Consider the following 21,496-nt stretch of genomic DNA (forward strand, 5'->3'; position numbering starts at 1 on the left):
GGACCTGTTACACATTTGGAAACAGAATGGCTTCTATGAATATGGAGAAGAGTTATGGAGAAGAGTTAGACGGGAGGGATAAACAGTAAGGTAAAGAAATAGGTGAGAAAAACAGCACAATACAGTGTAAGTGGGAGAGAAACAGCGTGGCTAGGAACTAGGAAGAGAAAGGAAGAAGGCCAGGATGGGAGGAGAATGGCAAGGAAAGGGACTGGGTGGAGAGAAATGTAAGGCTATGTATAATTTCCAGAGAGTCCTGTTTTCATATATAGGCCCTGCATATGTTTTCATTGCTGTGGAATAAAATGAATATGTTTTCATTTCATACACATCCATGTACATCTGTTTGAAAAAACAGGATTGTGAAGGCGAACTTGCCAGGTCCCATCAGGCGGCCTCATGGGTGCTGTTTGGCCCAGAAAAAGAGGCCGGTGAACAGCAGGTTGCAGTGATGAAGAGAAGGGACATCGCCACAAGGCTCTTGGCAGTGTGCTTTTGGCAGGATGTCGGCCCTCGGAGGATGCCCAGTTGTGCTCGTCTGACCACCCGCTCTATGTTCAGATGTGCTCGTGCCCCTGCATCCCCACGGACATCAGCTATGATTGTTCACCACCCTTGAAAGTCAAGTCCACTGTATGTAGATGTGGAAATTGTCTACCAGATGCACTTTCATTAAATTATCAGCTTTCTAGTAATGGAACAAGCACTGTGCATAACTGTTTGGCCTGTTGGCAGTCCTTGGGCTTTTCCAGTGCTGATATTCTTGTACCAGGTCTGCACCTTTCCCTTTTTCCCCTTCTCCAGATGTGACTGTTGTGGAAATTGATGGGTTGATGCACTAAATGCTTGAGTGACAACTTTGTAAAGTAGCCGGTGCTAGAGGCTTTCCTGGAAGTAGCCTAGGAATAAGAAAGTCCTGTTGAAATAAGATGTCTACCACTGTGATGGCCACAGAAAAGTCTACAGAAATAATAATAAAAAGAGATACTAAGTAGTTCCTCTAGCAGCAGCCTTGGATGGTTGAGAGGGCTTGTCATGTTGGAAGAAAATGAGGCTATTTCTACATCGTTTTGCATTATTTAAAAAATCTGGATACAAAAGCACATAGAAATACATGTCTGTAAATGTATTTCCTTTCAACATGACATATTTGTAAACATACTGTGATAGGTAATTAACTTCTGAGAATTGGGTCAGAACATTATTTAATTGATTGATTGATTGGTTGATTCCATTTCTGTGCCGCTCCATAACCCGAAAGTCAGGGACATATGCAATTGTGTGGCTAACTCATCCTGTGTTGTGTACCACCCAGAGGAACTGTTGGCACAAAGACAATGCATAAAATAGTTCGATAATAGTGGTCAGCCTTATGCTCTCACTGGGGGAGGTGGAGGGGAAATGAAAGCTTTACAGTTGACGCAAATGTTGGCCAACTGGTGCTGTACAAATCCAGCTTTTGCAAATTTCCTGGAGGACTGGCAGAGATCCAGCTCATGGGAGCAAGCTCCATCTGCGTGCAAATGGCACGAGGTTCCACCTCAGGCTTTCCTCTTAAACCCAGGGTGGACACAGATGGCTTTTTACATAGGACTGTCCTCCGTTTGAAGCGTTGGTCAGTGAAGGTTTTATGTAGTGCGCTGTCTTCTTTTGCCCTCTTTTCAGTGGTTCATCACTGGATACCCTAGCAAAGCTACAGATGTCTGCCTGGCTTCATCCCTTGATGAAACCAATCCGGTGGTGGTGGTGGGGTGTTACTTCCCTGAAAAGAAGAGCATCATACAAATTGTCCCCTCATGCTTTCTGATATTGGTAAAATGTGCAGAAAAAGCAAAGTGTCTAAGTGAAAGAAGGGCCAGTGCTTGTCATGCTGGAGGACATACATTTGTAGATCAGAGCTGCCTGTGCAGAAATCCAACTTTAAGTAATAACTGACAGCATTTGGCACGAGCAGTTCAAGAGCGTGTACCTTTGTCCCTTTTAATCTGGTGAGCAAAAGGAAAAACAACTTCGGGACTCCTTGTTCCCGTGTCATTCCACCTCCTGATTACCAGCGGCTTCAATTTGCAGAAGGAGCTTGGGCAATGACCCAGCCCGTGCCTTTCTTTTACGCTGCTGCATATCAAAAGAAAGCTGTAAACCCATTAAATGTATTGAATGTGTTAGTGCTTCCTAGCCATGTCTGTAAATGAGGTGAGGAGCCAGCTCCAAGAACTGTAAAATTATTTGTTGCTACTAATGCGTAGCAGTCGCGATGGAGTTAAGTGGCAAGTCAGAACCAGCGGGTTACTTTGACCGATGCTTGAGATCAGGGGTCTTCAAACTTTTTCAACAGGGGGCTAGTTGAAAGGTGCAGGCAGTGGGTGCAAGCCACCAAGGCGGTGCCAGCAGGGGGCGCGGGCCAGGGAGGGGGCGGGGGGGCACATGCGGCGAGGCAGTGGCTTGCTCACACGGTGATCGTTTTCTCCAAGCGAGTCCAGAATGATCTCCGCGCGAGCAAGCTGCCGCCTCGCAACACGCCCATGCACGCCCGTGATGAATCCAGAACCTCTGAGGTGGGCTGGATAAATGGGCATGGCGGGCCAGATCTTGAGGACCCATGCTTTCGATGAAGGCGATTGAAATAATAGTAAATAATAGTGTAATGGACTCTGCTGTGTGAGCCTGTGTGTGAGCATGTGCGTGATCGTGGCACTGTTAGATGCTTGGGAAGGCAAAGAGAATAGCTTGGATCTGGGCATCTTTAAGCCTCCTTTGGGTCAAGAGGACAAAGGGACAGCCCTGTACTTAGCTGAAGGGCACAGGGGCTGCATGCACAAGTTTCCAAGTTAAGGCAGGTGCATCAGCAGTTAAGGAGATCTCCTTGGGAAAAGCCTGAGGCTTTGGCTCAGCCCGTTGCCCACCAAGTTTTTTAGACTGCAACTCCTGCAGTGCCTTAAAAGAACACAAGTAGCTCCATGCTGCTTATTAAAAGCCATGAGTTCAATCCTTCTCCGATTTTTCCTCTTTTTGGTCTGTGACTTCCATCATCTCCCCCCCCGCCCCCCCAGTTGGCCATACTGGCTAGGGCTACTGAAAGTTGTAGCCCAAAATATTAGGAGGGTCACAAGTTTATTATTTATTTATTAGATTTTTATCCTGCCCCATTAGCCATAAATTTATTAGATTTTGATCCTATCCCTGTAGGTGGAGTCTAAGAGCTGCTCTTAGGCTTCACCTACATCGAACTTGTCTGGCATGATGCCCTGCATGTGATTTAAGCTACAAATCCAGCCCAGGTCAGCATGGTCAGTGGTGGGGGATGACAGAAGTTGTAAATCTAAACATCTGGGAGAAGAATACATTGGAGGAAGCTGAACTGCACTAGTGGTTCATGTGATTTTTCCTTACTGCAGTGCCAGTGTATGCGGGGTTAAATTTTCCCTCCCCTGCTGCCCATCCCAAAAGTTCGCACATCCCCACTTGCTTACTCAGGTAACAATATTCACCCTGCTTCTCTCTGTCTTTTACTGTAAGCTTTTTCAGAACCCTGACACTTTTCTGTTTGGTTTGCAAGGTACAGGGAGGATAATAATCAATTTTTAAAAATAAAAATTTGATTGTTTTAAATAGATTTTTTAAAAATAAAGTGCTTTTTGAGAAAAAATCTATCTAAAGAGAATTTTTCTGTTTAGGATGCATTATAATCCAAAGGTTATTCATCATGAAATATGGATTAGTTTTTAATATGTAACATGAGCTTGTATATTCATGCAATTTATTTATTTATTTTAGGTAAATGAATTCTATTAATCCATTCACAATGTCATGCTCTTCCCAAGGTTTCTATAAGATTATTGGGCAGTTTTTCTATCGAGAAGATATTATTACAGATGTTTGGTTTTACTGTTCTCAAAACTGAATTTGTGACTGCGGAGATCACATGCCACTTCTTCACAGCAAAAAATGGTATAAAATAAACATGCAGAGTTGGGAAAAAAGACCTTAATCCCATTGTTCCTTTGCAAATCTGTGTGCACAGACTTTGTACATAGTTGTCAACCCCTTATCTCTTAGGTGCTAAGTTTCAAAAAATTCAATGAATAGAAGAAGATTGTTGGGAGTGGAATAAATCTGCACAAGAAGCTAAATGTGAGGAGGTGGGGCAAGCAGGAAAAATGGATGTGAAACCTTTTGAGCAGAATATTCCACAAATCTTTGAGTCTTTATCTATAGCCTGAGGTTTATCGTATTATTCTTTCCCTGGAAGAGAAAACCTATGATGACAGGAGGCCGTAAAAGAGACCCAGTATGGGAATATTTTAATGAAGTTCCTCTACCTACAGGTAAGGCAGGCATGTGCGGAAGTTATATAGAAAACCTTGATAGAAATCTCATTTTACTGAGTAGTCATTTAAATTGTATTCATATCGTGGTTTAATCGTGATTGGATCAATTTGATTTAAATCTAATCTACTTTAGTAAGGTACCATGCCCACTTGGATAGAATAGCAGAGTTGGAAGGGGCCAGGAAGGCTATCGGTCCAACCCACTGCTGTTGCAGGACACCAATTTACCCCATCCCACTCAGATGACACATTCACTGTGTGAATGAAGATACCAAGTGACCCAGTAGATTATCCATGACTCTTCTCCAATTATCAGTAGATTCTTCTCCAGTTCGGGTTCAAAGCAGGACTTCCAAAGCCAAACACTTTGGCAGGAGAGCTGATGATGTGAAATTTCAACTGGATGAGTCTTGGCCAAGAAGAGCAGAGTCTCCTGGTTGCTCCATTGGCAAGCAAGCTTTGAAGGTTTTCTAGGAATCCCCACATTCTTGCTCTGGGTTCTTGGTGGCAACTGATTCCAGCAGTCCATCCCTTTGGCCAGGGCAGGGAATTGGTGGCAAACTGGGCCAGATCCTCATCTGAAATCCTGCAGGGTCCTGGCTCAAGACCAAGAGTCATAACACCGGCGCTGTGATGACATCTGCACCCGCTTTTGTTGCCACAGTGAGCAGCAAAAGGAAGGAGGGCATTTCCGTTGTTATGGAAGGTGCGCAAAGTGGGTGGTGTAAATCTACCACTGCTGCTTCACATTCAGTTTCAGGTGAAGGCAAGTAAGTTCTTAAAATGCATTCCTTGCTTTAGTTATGCCCCTCACTATAAATTCAGGGTGAAAATTGTCTCTTTGAAGATTGGCTTTAAAGCAGGAGCTCTGAAGCCCCAAGTCTGACCCTGGGATCTTTCCCAGAATTCTTTGTGGTACAAGAGGAGACTCTTGTGGTCTCTTCCCACGAGATCACCATGGTCTGTCTCCCCCACAATGGGGCACAGCTGGCTTTTCTCTCCTTCCCCGGCCCTCTGCTTGCTCAGTATCCTGTGAACAAGTGTATGCAAGAAACTGCTCTGTGGGAAGTGAAACCTTTAGCAGGCTTCCCCCCTCACCCTTCGGTTGCTCCAACAGAGTGACACCGAATGACTCACAGCAAGGACCAGAATCCTGAAGTGCTTCATGGGTTATGCCAGGTCAGTGTCTGCTTTGTTTGCCCTTTGATTCCGATCAGTCACACTTCTTTGGCCCTGACTATTTTAGGAATTCTTTCCAGTGTCGTGTTGTTGTTTTTGACTTAGCAAATAGCTTATCTCTAGATATTTGAAAGTGGTGGAGGGGAGGTGGAATGACATGCTATAGGGCACAGTGAAGGCTCACCATTATCACCATCATCTTCTTCATCAGGGCCTGTGTGGGTGTAGTGGTGAAAGTGTTGGGCTCTGGAGATCTGGATTCTAGACCTGACTCAGCCGTGAGGCTGTCTCGCTGGGGCTCTTTGAGCCAGTCACTGATTCTCAGACTCTACCTTGCAGGACTATTGTAACCTTCTGTGTAAGAGGAAGAAAGGCAAAATATCAGTGTAACCATACATAGCAAGATTTTTTAAAAAATAGTTTTACAGGCCAGGGAAAAAAAGGCTGTGCTTATCTCTCTCCCTGGCTCTGAAGTAGCTGGTGGTATCCATTAGGACTGGTGGGGTCTGATAAGAGCCAGTGTGATACAGTGGCCAGAGGGTTGGGCAGGGACCCCGAAGACCCAGGCTTGGTCCCCACTGGGCCACGAAGCTCGGTGGACAACTCAAAGCCAGTAATTGGGCCTCGGCCTAATCTAAAGCACAGAGTTGCTAAAAGGATAAGTGAAAAGGGAAACTACTGGGTAGAGACCACCTTGGGTTCCTCACAAAACAGTGAGATACAAATGTCGTAATGATTATAGTAATGGTGCTGGTGCTGGTGATGCATTTATTATTGTAATAAAACTATCTAAAGTTTTATAGCCACTGTACCTAGATTTGAATCAACATGGTTTCCGGCCAAAGGTGTATGTTCTAATAGACAGAATGCAAAAGAGGGAGAAGAGTGGGAGAGAGGAGGGAAACAGACCAGTTCAGTCACTAATTCTTCATAATTCTATAAATAGGTAGTGGCCAGGTGAAATAGTCACTGTGGACGATGGTTCTGGGAAAGTGTTGACGGCCTGAGAGGAGCAAACTGTGCCAGCTCCAAGTTTAGGAGAAGGAATCTCCAGGGAACAAGTCCTCCATGCTTCCCACACCCTTCTTCCCATGCTCACCCTCTGGACTCAGTCTAGATATCTGCCAGAGGGAAAGGCCAGGTGAGGTGAGCAGATGGCAGGGGCAGCGGCAGCTGCTGCTGCTCCGGGCTCCTTGTCACCTGCTTGATCGTGCTCTCTCTGGGCTGGAACGAGGGAGGTCTGGTGGTGCAATCCCAGCAGTGTTGACTCGGAGGGTCAGCTGTACAGAAAGCAGATAACTATGTGGGGCTCGGCTGTGTCCTCATGTCTGGCTCCCTGTGCTGAAGAACATGACCTTCAGCTGACCTGGCCAGCCAGGGAACTCTCTGTGGAGTGAAAGATACTCCTCCTCCGTGGGTTGCAGCAGTAGCGTGCGTTGCTGGACCCTTCCCCAAAGACTCTTTGGGGACCTCAAAGGCTAGTATATTTATTAGGGCAAGTGACCCATGCAGGCTCCTCGGGATCCCTGTCAAAATGCTTTGGGTAAGGCCCATCACCCAAGACTTCCTTCGGAGATAAGTGGAGAGGCCCTCTCGTGGATGGGTAGTTAGTTATGGAGCTGGGAGCAAAGAGCCGGAATGACTTGATGGTGCTCCCAATGGAAGGATGCCAGAAGTGTGTCCCCGGAGGGTTGTGAGTTGGGGCAAGTGCATTTTAACTTGTTAGCGAGTGATCACAGCACGTAAACAGTGGGATTTCCGCCTACCAAATCCCATGATGGCCTCCAGTGCAGATAACTTGGGAGCTGAGTGGAGGCTGCTGGTCACGTTGCACGGATGCTGCTTACTCCACCAGAGGCAGCATGAACTGGAGATCCCACCAAAAATGCCCTGGTGGAGACATATGGCAGGGAATACCTTCCTTGGATGGTAGGTCACCCTGCACTGGTTCTTGGCTCTGCATGCCCTGCCGTGTGCTCTCAGCCTTGGTAAGGAACAAACAAATCAGACTGTTGAATGCAGACATCAGACCTGGGGTGGCCAGCTTCCATTTGTGGTTTGCTATGAATACTTGCAAATGCTCTCAGTGTAGTTTACCAATTATAAAATCAAGCAGCAGCAGCGAAACAGGAAGAATAATAGTGTCCCAATAATACAGTGTTAAACATTAACAGCATTTAAAATATTAGACATTGATAACTCGGGTAAAATTATGTTGTTGCTGGATTATTAAAGAATTAATACCTGCTTAAAGAAGAAGGTCTTAACCTGGCCTCTAAATATATACAGCGAAGCACTGAAGATGGTAGATGCGGGGGCCACCACAAAGAAGGCTCTTTCCTTGATAGTCACATTACCCAGGGAAGAGTCTCTGAGGATGATATCAGCAGTTGGGCAGAACCATTGGTTTGGTTTGGGCTTTTGTTTTTACTTTATACTGTCTTTTTGAACTTTTAAATAGTATTTTATTGTGTTGTATTTTATCATCTTAAATATTCTGAACCATTTGGAGAGCTTTAGCTATTGGGCAGCATAATAGTATAATTTTCAAAAATAGTGGGAAAAGTTCTTCTTTGGGTGGATTGTCTCTAAACCAGGGGTACCCAACCCACTGTGCATGGGCTGCATGTGGCCCAGGATGGCCATGAATGCGGCCCAACACAAAATCATAAACTCACTTACAACATTATGAGATTATTTTGCATTTTTGGGGTAAATTGATTGTGTAGTTCTCAGATGTGAACTTTGTAGACAACAACACTGTGTTGCAATGCCATGTAAAATAAACATACGCATGCTATTTGTACACATGTGTGGCTTCCAGTGCGTTATTTTCCAAGCACAGACAGTCGAATTGACACCATCAGACATTACAAATGCTCGTGGTGACCTGGCAAGTGAAATGCAGATATTATCATTTTATTATTAATAAATATACTAATTATTTATTGATATTATTAATATTTCAACCTACCGCTGCAAACAAGGAATAACACAAAAATTATGTATAGATCTTTTTTTGCTCATCAGCTTTCGTTAGTGTTTGTGTATTTAATGTGTGGCCCAAGACCATTTTTCTTCTTCCAGTGTGGCCCAGAGAAACCAAAAGGTTGGGCACCCCTGCCCTAAACCATTTAGGGTTTTAAAGATCAGGCAGCAACACTTTGCATCCAGCATGGAAACTGACCGACACCCTGTGCAAGGGACTCGCCTGGAGTAATATGTTCAGAGCGCAGTGCCTGGCCTCGCATATTGCTCCCTGCAATGCTCCGGGCAGGAGTTTTCATGGCTAGCCGGCAGCCAGGCTATTGGTCTGTGGCCCTCATAGCTGGCATCTCAGCTGAAGCAGAGAAAAGGCGCTTTGTGCCACCGAAGCCAGAAGGGGACCTGAGCTGGATCTGTGAGCACCCGAGATTCCAGACTTGCTCCTTCCAAGAGAGGCAGCCCCAGTCAGGGCAGGCTGAGCGCTCCTGACTGGACGGATGAGCCACCCACCAGGGGAACCCCTGCCTTGCTTGGATTGAGTCTGGCTATTTGGCACCTCAATCGGAGAAAGGTAGCTGTCTTAGGTGGCAGGTGCTGGGGCGGCGGGGGGGGGGGGAGCCCTTAGCCGTTCCTCCTGGACCCCCCCAGCCATTTCCCTCTGCTGGAGGGCAGTTCTGTGTGTGCCGTATGGCCTGGTCTCCCCTGCCCTCTGCCCCATCCAGACAACTGCCGTCGTGGCTGAAGTAAGGCTTGCCTGCCAGGCTTGGCCTGCGCCGTAGGAACAAAACATAGTCGCATAGACTACTTGGCGAGGTCCTTCTGCGCATAGCAGGCCACACAAATAAAATGCTTGGAGACTCCCTTGGGATTGGGAACATGGCCGTGCAGAACCAGGATTTCGGCAGAACGGGCAGCGTGCATAAAAGCTTGTGTCAGTGAATGTGTTAGCCTTTAATGTGCCATGAGAGCCCTTGTTATTTTTGCCTTAACCGGCGTGCACAGCGATTGTTCTGGTAACTGAGATGCATGCGTAAGCCTCGCTTATGCAATCCACGCTTTCTCTGCCTTTTTGCTGACTTGGCTGATTCAATAACCGAGCTGTTCCATTTTCTAGTCTTTTTTAGAATTGCAAAACCGATGTCACTGAGGTCGGGGCATGTCTTCTGTTGTCTTCTCTCCAAGTTGCGCACACAACTTTATTAACTAACTTGGCACCCTCATGCCAGGCAGCCTTGACAAAAGATACCTTTCAGTTTCGTAAAGTCAACAAATGCCATGTTTCTGCATGAACGGAATGTGTCCTTGGGGAATGTTTTGGGGTCTGCCTTACACTGAGAACCTCACCGTGAATCAGGGAATAATGGCATAAGTAGATGCAAGGAAAAACACTTCAAGTCACAATACTTGGAAGGTGTCAGACAGCTGATGTGATTGTAACTGTAGCAACTAGAAAACTCCTGAGAGTAAAATTTCTTACAGAGTTACCTAGGCAGCTTGTAGGGTGGCTGTTTGTACATCTCCAGAAAGAGAAAGGAAAAAGGTTGTGGATTTGCAAAGAATGTGTATATGCCCATTAATTTAAATGCACAGTAAACCTGCACAGCTCTGGATATCTCCTACTCTTTCCTTGACTTTTACTGACTCTCTCTCCTGATCCTGTTTCTTTTTCTTTTTCATTTTTTTGAGATTTAGTTTAAATTTAAAATTAAATGGGTGATTTCCAGAGTAATAAATGAAAGGGCATCTGAGGAGTCTTGAGGAGTCTTGAGCTCCAAGCACTAGAGCTGGTAGAAAAACTGTAATTTTCAAAGGCCTTTATGTGGCCTGTGGGAGAGGCTGTTGGCTCTTTAAAATTATTCACTGGAAGACATTCTGGACGGCAGAGGATTAAATCTGGTCATAAAGTGTGGTTTTATTGTGAAGAATAACATTGTAAAAATGCTGCTTTCATAGTCATCAGAATCTCTTCATTACAAATGTATGTTCAACTATAGTCTTCTGTTCACTGGCGCATCAAAATACTTTCCTACAATTTTATTTCAAAATTGAGCAAAGGGGATTTTTCTTAGCTGAGCCATGCCAAAGTTTATTCCTCGTGGGCACAGCACATGGCATAATAGAAAGACCCTAATTCCAATTTCCCCAACCTGCTGCCCTCAATTTGGATGAGCTGGACCAGAGCAGTCTTGGGAAACCTCTGGTCTGATGCCAAATTCCTCTCTCCCGAGACTGCACCCCGGATGGTCCCTTCCTCGGATGCCCCCTCATTCTCTCTAACCTGCCACCATTTGATGAGTCCTGCTTGCTGTGTAGTCCCCCCTCCCCCCCATCAAAAAAAGTCAAAATGCCTCTCCTAAGACTATATTTGTTGGCTCTCAGAGCTTCGAACTACAAAATGCTGGTGTGTTTTCAGAGGTGGTGTTAAGGAGAGGTCCACTAGGGCAAAGTCCCAAATCTTTCATCTGGAACCCCCAAACTCTGGGACACGTCTCTTGCTTTCCATGGACACTTGCTCAAATAAAGCTTGCAAGGGTGCTGGATGTTTCTATTACACCCCAAACTTGGATAACACTTCCATATGTAACTATGATCCATTTCAAATGGTAAGATTTTTCTTTTTCTACTGTCCCCTCGAAAATTTGTGCATGCGTTTTTATATGCATTTTTTTACAGTAGTGCATTTCAACCTCACCTTTCTTCCCCTTGCAAGAAACCCAAAGCAGTTTTCTACTCCATTTTTATCCTCACAGCAGCAACCCTGTGATGCTGAGAGTGCGTGACTGGCCCAGAGTTGCCCTGCGAGCTCCATGCCCTGAGAGTGGGGCAAGAGTCCGGATCTCCCCAGTCCCTAATCCAGCACTCTCAGTACCAGGCCACGCCGATTTGTGTGAGCAATTTCCCCAATGCGATGTGCACATTTTTGTGTGTTCTTTCTCCTAATATGTACATTTTCCATCAGAGAGCTATGTTCCAAAATTTGGAGAACGGTGAAGTTTGAAGGCTCACTGGATTTTGGTTTGCACATTGATTTGAAAGTGTTCAATTTGTATTTAACTAAGAATTTAACAAATTTCTACATCCATAGATGTCGTTGGGGCATTTAAAAAAAAATGCTAATATCCGGAAGGCAGTGGGCGCTGCTGAAGATGCAGTTACTGGCCTGGCAAGTTTAGGTGATTAGTACCTGTCCTGCTTTCAGGACGGAATGGAAAATGGAAATCCATTGGCTAATGAGTAGCCTTGTCAGTGCTGAGCTGATTGCAGATTTCTACAGGCAGCCTCCAGAGAGTCTGACACATGGAGCTTGCCATCTATTGAAAGTATGGGGCAAACCAGGCTCCCCTTTTTCTTGCCAGGAACTGGTGGTCATTTGCCTACCTGCAGATGCAGCATAGAAACACCTGACATTGTCCTGTTTCTGTTCCTAGGCAGTGGGAACAGACGTGCCCTTCGGCCCTATGAGACTCCATCAAGATCAACTTCAGGTAAGCCACGATGCCAACTCCACGTTTTGGACTTGTCAAAACAAAACTGCCTTTTCCTTTTCTTCTGCTATTCATTAATACAAATAAATCAGGCAAATGCAGCATGTGTGTGGATCTTGTGCCACCTGTGGGCGCCTTCCCTGCTATTTGATGCTCATCACAGTGTATCATAAAGACAAAAATGTAATGCAACGCTCTAATGCCAGCAGGCACTGGAGTAAGCCTTAAAGCAATCCTGAGAAAGCCTTAAAGCAATCCTGAGAGGGAGTCAAGGTTGCCTAGTGGTTAGTATGCTCCACTAAATTCAGGGAGTCCCAAGTTCAAGTCCTCCACAGCTATGAAATTCTGAAATACATGGAGAAGGAACATGAGAACATAAGAAGAGCCATGCTGGATCAGACTAAGGAACCACACAGTGGCCAGCCAATAACAGGACCCAGCAAAGGGGACACGGATGCTTATGCCCCAGCTTCCCACCCCTTTGCTCCAGCGACTGGGGTGCATAGCTATACGGTCTGTATTTGCCTAGGTGTACCAGTTGGGATACAACTGTTTATAAGTCAGTCTGTGAAGTAAAATCACATATGCCTGCAGTTGGGTTCCCAGAGCTGAGACCTTGGAGTTTCCAGCATGGAATCCGTTTTGAAAATGAATTTCTGGGAAATTGCATTTCTACCATAGATTTTGATTTTCTGGTTAGCAGTAGCTGGGGTTTGAACCAGGAAACATTGCTTCATGTGTGAGCTGGCAGAACAGCAATGAAGTATTTTTGGGCTCTGGGCTTAGCCCTGCCCAACCTGTCCATTGGGCTTTCCTAGACAGGAAGTGCTATGAAAGCCTTCCTGTTTGGGCTGGGATCTTCTATCAAGTCTGCCAAGCAAGCTAGGTGCAGATTGTGGGGTGGGGTGCAGTGGGGTGTGGAGCCGAGGCAAAGTGGTCTGAATGAACATTTGGATCAGAGGGAATTCTGTTGGGCAGATGCTTATGCCTTGTCCTCTTCTCACATCACCTGACATGGTGTCAGACACCTTGAAAGAATTGCTTGCCATGACACAGTTTTCAGCTCCAGAAAAGCTTTAGCTTCACACATCCCTCCCAAATCTCCAAACATGTTTCCCCCAACACAACAGAGTTAAGGAGAGGGACTGTTTTCATCAGAAAGTCCAAAGGCTTGGGAATAATGTATCAGATGCTAGAAGTGACTTTGGGCACAAAAAGGAAGAGCATTTCAGAGAAAGAATCCTGTTTGGCATTCAGTTTTGGCCTGCACTTTCCCCTGAAGTAGCCTGACAGTTTCCACATTCACTTCTTGGCTGCCAAATCTGAGGCCCAGAGGGCATCTCTCCCATACTAACTGAGATCTGCAGATCAGACCTTCCTTGTTGGCCTATCACCTGCACAGGTATGCCTGACAGCAACCAGGGAGAGGGGCTTTTCTGTGGTGACTTCCTTTGGAAGTCTCTCCCCACTGCAGAGCAATATGGTGTTTCAGAACCTATTAAAACCTTACCTGTACATTCAGACATTTGCTTATTCTAATATCTAGACCAGTAGATTGCTGTTGCTACTGCCTTTATCTTCCACTTTATTCTAATTTCTGCTTTAATACATGTTGCATGCTGCCTTGTGATTTGATAACCATGAGCAGGGTATAAATATTGTAAATGGACAAACACATTTGGTCTTCTGTCCTGCTCCTTGATTCAGAAGATTGCAAAGCAGCAATCATGTTTCTGATGCTTGAATTTGCTGTAAATTGGTCCCATTAATATAGCTGCAAATACAAGACAAGTCTGGGTGAGTCTTTCTTTAACAGAGTTTTGTCTTCAGTGGGAGCTATGCATTAAATAAATCCCAAGTCAGTCAGTCAGTCAGTCAGTCAGTCAGTCAGTCAGTCAGTCAGTCTCTCTCTCTCTTCCTCATATACAGATACGCACTAGGTGTAAGATTTATTGGCAGGCATTCCTGCAAACTTAATCCAAAGAGTATGTGGTGCTGGAATGTCTGGAATTGCTTAGAAGTATGAACTAAAGTTGGGTGTTGAGAGGAGGGAAAATACAGAGTCACGGTACTGACATTTTATAGAGAAAAGAGCGGAGAGCAAGTGCAGGGGCACGTCCTGACTGCCAGGCCGTCAGGTTTCGGGATCTCAGCAGGTTATCCTTGAAGAGGTTATACATTTAGCCAGTCCAGGATGATTTCCTCTGACGGGCAGCTGCTCTCCAAGGGTCTGGCAGAGACAGGGTCAGTTTCAAGATGTTGCAAGGCGCCCCCCTTCCCCTCCCCACCTTTGTATTTGTCAGCTGCGCATTGGCGTGGGCAGGGCAGGGCAGGCAAACTCGCCCACTGCCCCTTCCTGAAGGTGAGGCCCTTTGGGCAGGGCGGCCGTGGGAGCTTCCATGTCCACCACCAGTGGCAAACACGGAGGAAGGAACGGTCGCAGCAGGGCGTCAACAGCACCGCCAGCAGTCTCCCTGGCCCCCTCACCCAGTGCCTTGCCCTGAGGGAGGAGCCCTCGCCAGGCCTGGGGCCCTCAGAGAGCCCCTCCGCTGCCTTCCCCGCGGGTGCTGCGGGGGCAGCCTGCGCAGCAGCGAGGAGTGCCTGGCCGGGACTGAAGCCCTTTGCGTGGCGGATGGGCGGGTGGCGCCGCAGCCCCTGCCTTCGCTGCCTTGGCCATGCAGAGCACGGATGCCCGTGGAGGGACAGAGCGTGGCGCACAGTCGCAGAAGAGCACATACGGTATGGCTGCCTCCGCCTCAGAACTGGCAGTGCCCGGGATTGAATCTGGGACCTTCCATATGCGCGGCACGTGCTCTTTTGTGTGTGCACCCAGTGGCACGGCAACTGGTTCTCTGTGGTGCCATCTCATCCCACATGGGTGTACACGCAAGCGATACAAAAAGGGTGAGGGCACCACATAGGCCGTTTCCATCACATCAGCCCTGTATGGGAAGGAGAACCACACTGTCTGCTTCACCCCTGTGCCCCTTGCCTTGCAGAGGGTCACCTCCCCACAGTTGCCTGGAGGGCCCCCTCAGCTTCTGCGGGGGGGGGGGGAGGAGCCCGTCCCTGCAGTTCCCTGCCAGCTGTCACCCCTTGAGGAAACACTTCCCTCTGCTCTGGACCTTCCAGCCTGCAAAGGGAGCATGGTTACTGCTGTGTGAACTGTTAACCTTGAGAACAGCTCTGTGGGAATTAAACTTGTTCAAATGGCACCAGATAAGCAACCATCTATTTATTTTTTCCTTGATAACAACTTTATCTCACTGTGTAGTGCAAAGTCAATCAGACCAAGTGGGTAATGATAACAAAATGCTGGTGGACACTCATTCAGGGTAGATCTGGGAGATCTCGGGTTGTTTCACAGTAGATTTGCAAAGATTTCTGCCACCCAGGGATTTAAGAACAGTGACAGCAAAATGCCCCCCCCCCCCCGTCACACACACACAACACACTCACTCTAAACCCTATCTCTAAATTTTGCTGCTGAAATTTTACTCTTTGGGTATCCAGGAGTGGATTTTTGTGTATAAGAACTATGAACTCCTTTAGTTCTCAGTTCTCATGCTAAAAACAACAACAGCAACTTCTGTTTTACTGGATTCTCAGTGTGTGTCTTTTGCACCAGGCTTTGGCAGGTGAATCTTGGTGTTTTAGGGAAAATCAGAGTCAGTCCCACAAGCCTGAATCCTGCTGCAATTAAGGTATCAGTGGAGATCGAGAGAGCAATCCTATGGGCAAGTTTCCCAGGGAAAACAGGATGGATCAGAACAGCCCTTCTGAGGTCAGAGATTGCAGTCCAGCCTCAAAGAGGGTGTTGGAGATCTGATGCCCAGCACTGACCCCTTGCAGCCAACTTGGAGCAAACCACACTGGATACGCATCCAAGACAGAAAACTGGTCCTGGAGAGAAGGAAAGTGGGGTGTTTTGGTGGGGGGAGGAGACTAGAGAAGCCCAAATGGGATTTATCCTGATCCTGCTTTGGCCTCCTTCCCACTCATCCCAAAAGGGACAATATTGGCGATCCCACAATGAGGAGGCAAAAATGGCCTTTGTCCACCCTCCTGCTCTGATGGCTTCATCCTGGCAGGGCACGGGGATCTCAGAAACCTCAGCATCTCAGCAGGCTCCAGGCAGAAAGGGTGCAGTCCACAGGACTGAGCCCTACGGCATCCAAATAAGACTGTCCCGGGGCTTCTTCCTTCCTCCTAAACCCCAGCGGCCTCACCTGAAATTCTAACCTCCTCCAACCCCAGTGTGCCATCTCAAGAGAGAACCCCAATGCTTTTATATTCTTCTTTATTGTCCTAGCTAATCAAAACAGTACATTTTCTTCCCTTATTTTCCCCTAATAAATAACTTACAATAGTTGCTGATGCCAAAGGGAACAAGGTGGGTGGTGGCAGGAAGAGACCTTTTTAGTGGTGGTGCCCGTCTGTGAGTTGGCTTCCAGAGAGGCCGGTCTGGTGCCTGCATTGTGGTCTTTTGGGCGGCAGGTGAAGCCCTTTTAAATCTCATAAGCACTTTAAGAATTATTTTGGGCACTTCTTGGTCTTTGTGCATTTTTCCTTTTCTTGTTTTGCTGCACTGTTTTTAACCTTGGATGTTGGTTTCATGATGTACTGTCACTATCATCATCGATTGTTTTCCATTGTATGTTTTTTTAATTTACCTGTTTGCTGACTAGAGAACTCTATTGTTACTATGCACACTATAAGCATAAGAAATAAATACATTTTAACCCCATCCTTCTTCATCAGTACACTTCACAACTTGTTTTGTCTCTGCTGTTTCTGCACTGTAACTGGGAAATCCTGTTTCACCATAGTCTGCATATCTTACCAACTCTGGGGCTTTAGCGCCTGTGGGAAAGCAGTAAAGTGAAATATTGAGCATATCCGAGAAGCACAGGTGTCTTTATACCCTCCTATTGCTCAGTTTGATATATGCAGATATAATTTTGTGTGCATTTTAAATTAAATGTTTTCCCATTTGTGTGTGTGTTGTTTTCTTTGAGCTAGGTACTTTTAGTGTTTGCCAAAGAAGACAACCAGAGTAATGGCTTTTGCTGGGCCTGTGAAAAAGCCGGATTTCGGTGTAACATTGCCAGGACCCCCGAATCTGCTCTCGAATGCTTTCTGGATAAGCACCACGAAATCATCATAATTGATCACAGGCATTCGAGACACTTTGATGCAGAAGCACTGTGCAGGTGAGGTGCTAGGCCCTCTTGGGCGCTCCAGAGCATTGTGGGCTTTTCTGGAATGGCAGGTGTCTTGCAGGCGCAGCCACTCGCTGTGTGGGCCACAGAACCTTCAGGGACAGACTCAGTGCTAAGGCTGGGGCTGCCTAGCACTTTTGCACAGAAACTTACAGATCTGCAAGGGCTTTTCCATTTGGGTGAAACGTTTCATGATTTCAAAGCTTCAGGGATGCTGAGTTTTTGATACCAAGAGGAAAAGCTGTCCCCTGCAGGAAGCTATGGAAGGGAAGAGCACATGGCTTGCATGGGGAGGATCCCAGATCTGGTTCCAGACATCACCAGGTAGGGCAGGAAAACTCCTGCCTGAACCCCACCTAGAATGCTGCTGCCAGTCTGTGTTGACAGTGCTAGGATAGATGGACAAAGGTTTTGTGCAACTTTCGATGTTCCTGCTTAACCCGAAATAAGGATTCAGGACATGAAGGAAGAAAGAGGGCTGATTCTTTTTCGAAGGCTTTAGTGGTCTGAGCGTATGATTTCTCTAGATTTGCCAAGGTCTGGGAGGTTGGCGTGGATGTCTTTCTCGGGGCAGCCCCTCGGCGGTGCAGTGACCTCCCTGCTGGATTCAGCCTGGTCATCCTTTCAGTACTAGATTCAGGTGGCTCTTTCTTCTGAGGCATTGAGATATCCCGGGATATTTCATGGCTTGAGGGAAGTGCCCCTTCCAGCTGTTCAGGCCTGCCCTGTTTCCTATATTGTCCTAGCTGTTTTAAAATTGAATTCAAAATTGTAAATGATTGAATTTTGCCATTTTTATGGTCTTTTACATTGCTGTCGAATGGTTGCAAACTTCCCAGACAGCTTTGGCTGTTGGCTGGTATAGAAACAACAATAATAATGATAACAACACCAACAACAGCACCACCACCATGGGGAGCAGGGCAAAACTTTGATCTTTTCTCAGTGAACCTTAGTGTTCTTTGTCATCCCATGGACGCTGCAGTGCCTTTGTTTTTTAATTTTTCAGGTGTCATCAAGGGGTTTTTTTTTTTTTTTTGGTTTATCTGATGATTTATTACAAGCAGAGAGTTTTTGTGTCTCTGCATGTCACATGGTAAACCTATAAAGGTTGGCACTGCCCAATAGGTCGCTTGTTTGTCAATCAACTCAAATTTGAGTAGCCAAAATGAATTCACTGTGCGACTGTGGAAGGACTGAGAAGATGGAGCCCAGCAGTGAAACTGAGTGGACTGTCCTGGTCCTGGGCAAAACAGATGCCTGTGGTTGCCAGCCCCTTTGGCTGTGCATCTCCAAAAGGAAGGCTGAGATGGGCATGGCTTGCTGCCACTTTCCCACACTGGGAGAAAGCTCCATTTTGAAGTGGTGGCTGGTGAAACACTCCTGCTTGCCTTCCAGGTATTGCTTGGAGGCCCTCTCGGTTCTACAGCACAGAATTTTGACCTGTGGCATGGTACAAACCTCACCATCACCGCTGTAAAGAGAGTTACATTTATAGACAATGCACATGGGGTCGGCTGCAGCAGGTGGTGGTGTGACAGAATGATAAACAGGAAGGTCAAAAGCACATTAAATCCTTTTGCAGAATTTCCTGATGTATTTGCAGAAATTCCCGATAGTGACAATCACAGTATCCTTGCTGATGGGTAATTCCTGCAAGCACGGAGACAAGTCTTTTCTGTTTCCCTCCTCTTTGGAGAGGGTGAGGCAGAAGATTGCTTTGACTCTCTGCTTGCATCCAGCAAGTGCCGAGCTAAAGCAGTTGGCTGGATTTTGCAAATGTGTCGAGCTGCAAGGAGGCAAGGATCCCACCTTCTAGCACTGCAGCTCCAGTGCTGTGAGGGAGCACCTGGGCCCTGTTGGTTCCGTACTGTGGAGCGGGGGACCAGTGAGGCAGTGAGACTCTGCTTTGGGGGAAGCTGCCTCCAGTTCTTGGTCAAAACAAGCCGATAAATTCCCCCACGTTTCATAAACTGCTGTGGCTGTTCTGCTCACCAGTTAGTCTTTATTTTTTATTTAAATATCTGTGAATGCAAACTAAATCAAAACTGGCACATGTATTTCAATATGTATTACAGAATACCTCACTGCCTTGAAAGGGATTTCAGTCTTGAAAGGCAGCTTAGAAAATTGATAACTAATAAAAATAACTACTAAAATAATAGATGAACAGATCTATTAATAATGCAAAATAAAAAAGAACTTATTAACTTATGTTGATTTTTCCTAAAGGTCCATTAGAACAACAAAGCTGTCAGAAAACACTGTTATTATCGGTGTCGTGAGGAGGTAAATAAGAAATAACATCATATTCTTTGTAAAATAATATGTGGATACAAAGTACTTGATCACCCAGAAATAATGACTTGTTCTGTATTATTTTTCCTGACATTTGTGGGCTTGGTAGGCCCTGAACTTCAGTTTTTGAGGTATGAGTTTGTCTTTGATAGGCAAATAATGCAAAAGCGGGATTATTCTGGAAATGGTGTTAAAATGCCTCATCCTGTGATGTATGTGTGACTGTGGAGCCCCAGAAGGGCAGCATAATGGGCAGTGGGAGTGGGGAGTCAACAGGAGAAATATTCTGGGCTGGGGTGGGTACCAAACCCTTTCCCTCACTTTTCTCCTCCTGCCTGTAAGGTGTCGAAGAGTGTCCAGCAATGCTGTGCCTCTGAGCACATGCAGAATGTCTTTCCCTTCTAGCCTAGCCAGTGGCAGCTGCTGTCTCCCAGAGAATTCAGGAGAAGGGCTAATAGCAGAGGTAGCATCACTCTGCAGGCCTGCATGTATCCTTTGCACATTTCTTTTGGATAATTACACATCGTTCCTTGACTGTACGATCTTTCCCTCTCTCTCCAAGAAATCTGCACTGGCTTGTCCTTCCTTCCCTGCAACACCTCCTTTTCACAACTCAGTCTTTTAAACAGTGTAGTTTTATTTTCTTTAGCTGTTACCTTAAGTAGGCTTTTTTTCTTTCTGGCATGGAAAGGAAGAGTTACAGGGAGAAGCCAGTTGCAAGGAGAGGTAGAGAAAGTCTGGAGCAATGGAAGGTGGGAGGAAGCAGCTCAGGTACCATATAGCTGAGGGATTTAAAATTCCCTTCTGCCTTCTCCCGTCCCATCATTACTAGTCTTACTAGTCTCTGAAAATACAGGAAACAGACACAATCTACTGGGGGTTGGAATAAAGTGGCAGGTATTTGGGAGGAATTATATGTACTCTCAGGATGAGTGTGGAAATCAAAACTGCGAAGGTTCTTGAGCAGCTGCTTCTGAGTTTCCAGAACAAGGCAGTGCTGGGGAATGGAAGTCCACGAAACTGCACAGGGAAACAGTTTTGTGTATGAAGTGCGATACTGAGCAGCACCTGAGAGTGGCTGGAAATGGGGCCGCCAGCTCTGCCCCCGTCCCATACTCCGCCTTCCAACCAGCTCTGCATGGCTCCTGGGTTGGAAGGGAGCGGAGAAGGAAGGAATCCTTGCTGGTGCCATTCAGAACCAGAGAACAGGCTCTCGTCCAAAACGCTGTTTCAGGTCTTTCTACAGCTAATTTAGCTCCTCTTTGCAAAAGAACGCTCCTCCGCAGGCATTCTTGCGCTGAGGACCAAAGGGTTTCTCACCCTTGGTCAGTGGTTGGCAAGTCGGTCTCCTAAAGGCCGAAGACAGGGACCATGGGTAGTACGTGGATTTATGGCTACATTTGTAATATTGTTACTTGGTCTACATTGGGCATACAGCCGGGAAGCAGGATATACATTTTTAGATTTAAAAAAAATGCAATTCCCATGGAAGCTTGTGCGACTGCTGCTGGCTTACAGCCATGCTGAGTATCTCGGACACCCTGTTTAGAAAGTGTCCTTCGACAGCACTTCCACAGCTAAGCAATGCAGACTGCAGATGTTGGGAGAATCAAGCAGGGAAAAATAATTTCTGACATCTTGCCATTCTTCCTCTTCTGTTTTCAAGGCATGCAGATCGTGAGGAATCTTCAGTACTACCCTTCATTTCTGCTGGCTTCACAAGGGTAGGTGGTATTTACTGATCTTGGTCCAATCCAACTCAGAACCTGAAATATATTCCATGAATGCCACCGTTCACATGTGAATGCTGACAAACATGGATTGGTTTTGCACGTGTCTGAAAACAGATATATGTTTTACTGCTATTTGGACGTGCAGTGAATGTTGAGAATCACATCTAGATGACAGACCCAACTTTATCAGAGCTGTGTCAGTTTCATTCATCAGTCAATTCCATCCTTTTTCCACGTCAACATGCAATTTCTTTTTAAAAGGGTCT

At 46.2% G+C, this 21,496-nt stretch overlaps 1 protein-coding gene across 1 annotated transcript in view; it reads left to right on the top strand.

Annotated features, from left to right (window-relative positions):
- The window catches only part of PDE8A (phosphodiesterase 8A), a 140,632-nt gene that overhangs the window by 85,931 nt on the left and 33,205 nt on the right, over positions 1-21,496 (top strand). Inside the window, exons 2-5 of the mRNA XM_044438954.1 lie at positions 11,921-11,977; positions 17,000-17,190; positions 19,432-19,488; positions 21,164-21,221. Coding sequence (XP_044294889.1) covers positions 11,921-11,977; positions 17,000-17,190; positions 19,432-19,488; positions 21,164-21,221 — 363 coding nt within the window. The remainder of the gene's footprint in view (positions 1-11,920; positions 11,978-16,999; positions 17,191-19,431; positions 19,489-21,163; positions 21,222-21,496) is intronic.

The sequence above is a fragment of the Varanus komodoensis genome, unplaced genomic scaffold (assembly GCF_004798865.1).
Source record: "Varanus komodoensis strain SLA01 unplaced genomic scaffold, ASM479886v1 scaffold33, whole genome shotgun sequence".
Lineage (NCBI taxonomy): Eukaryota > Metazoa > Chordata > Lepidosauria > Squamata > Varanidae > Varanus > Varanus komodoensis.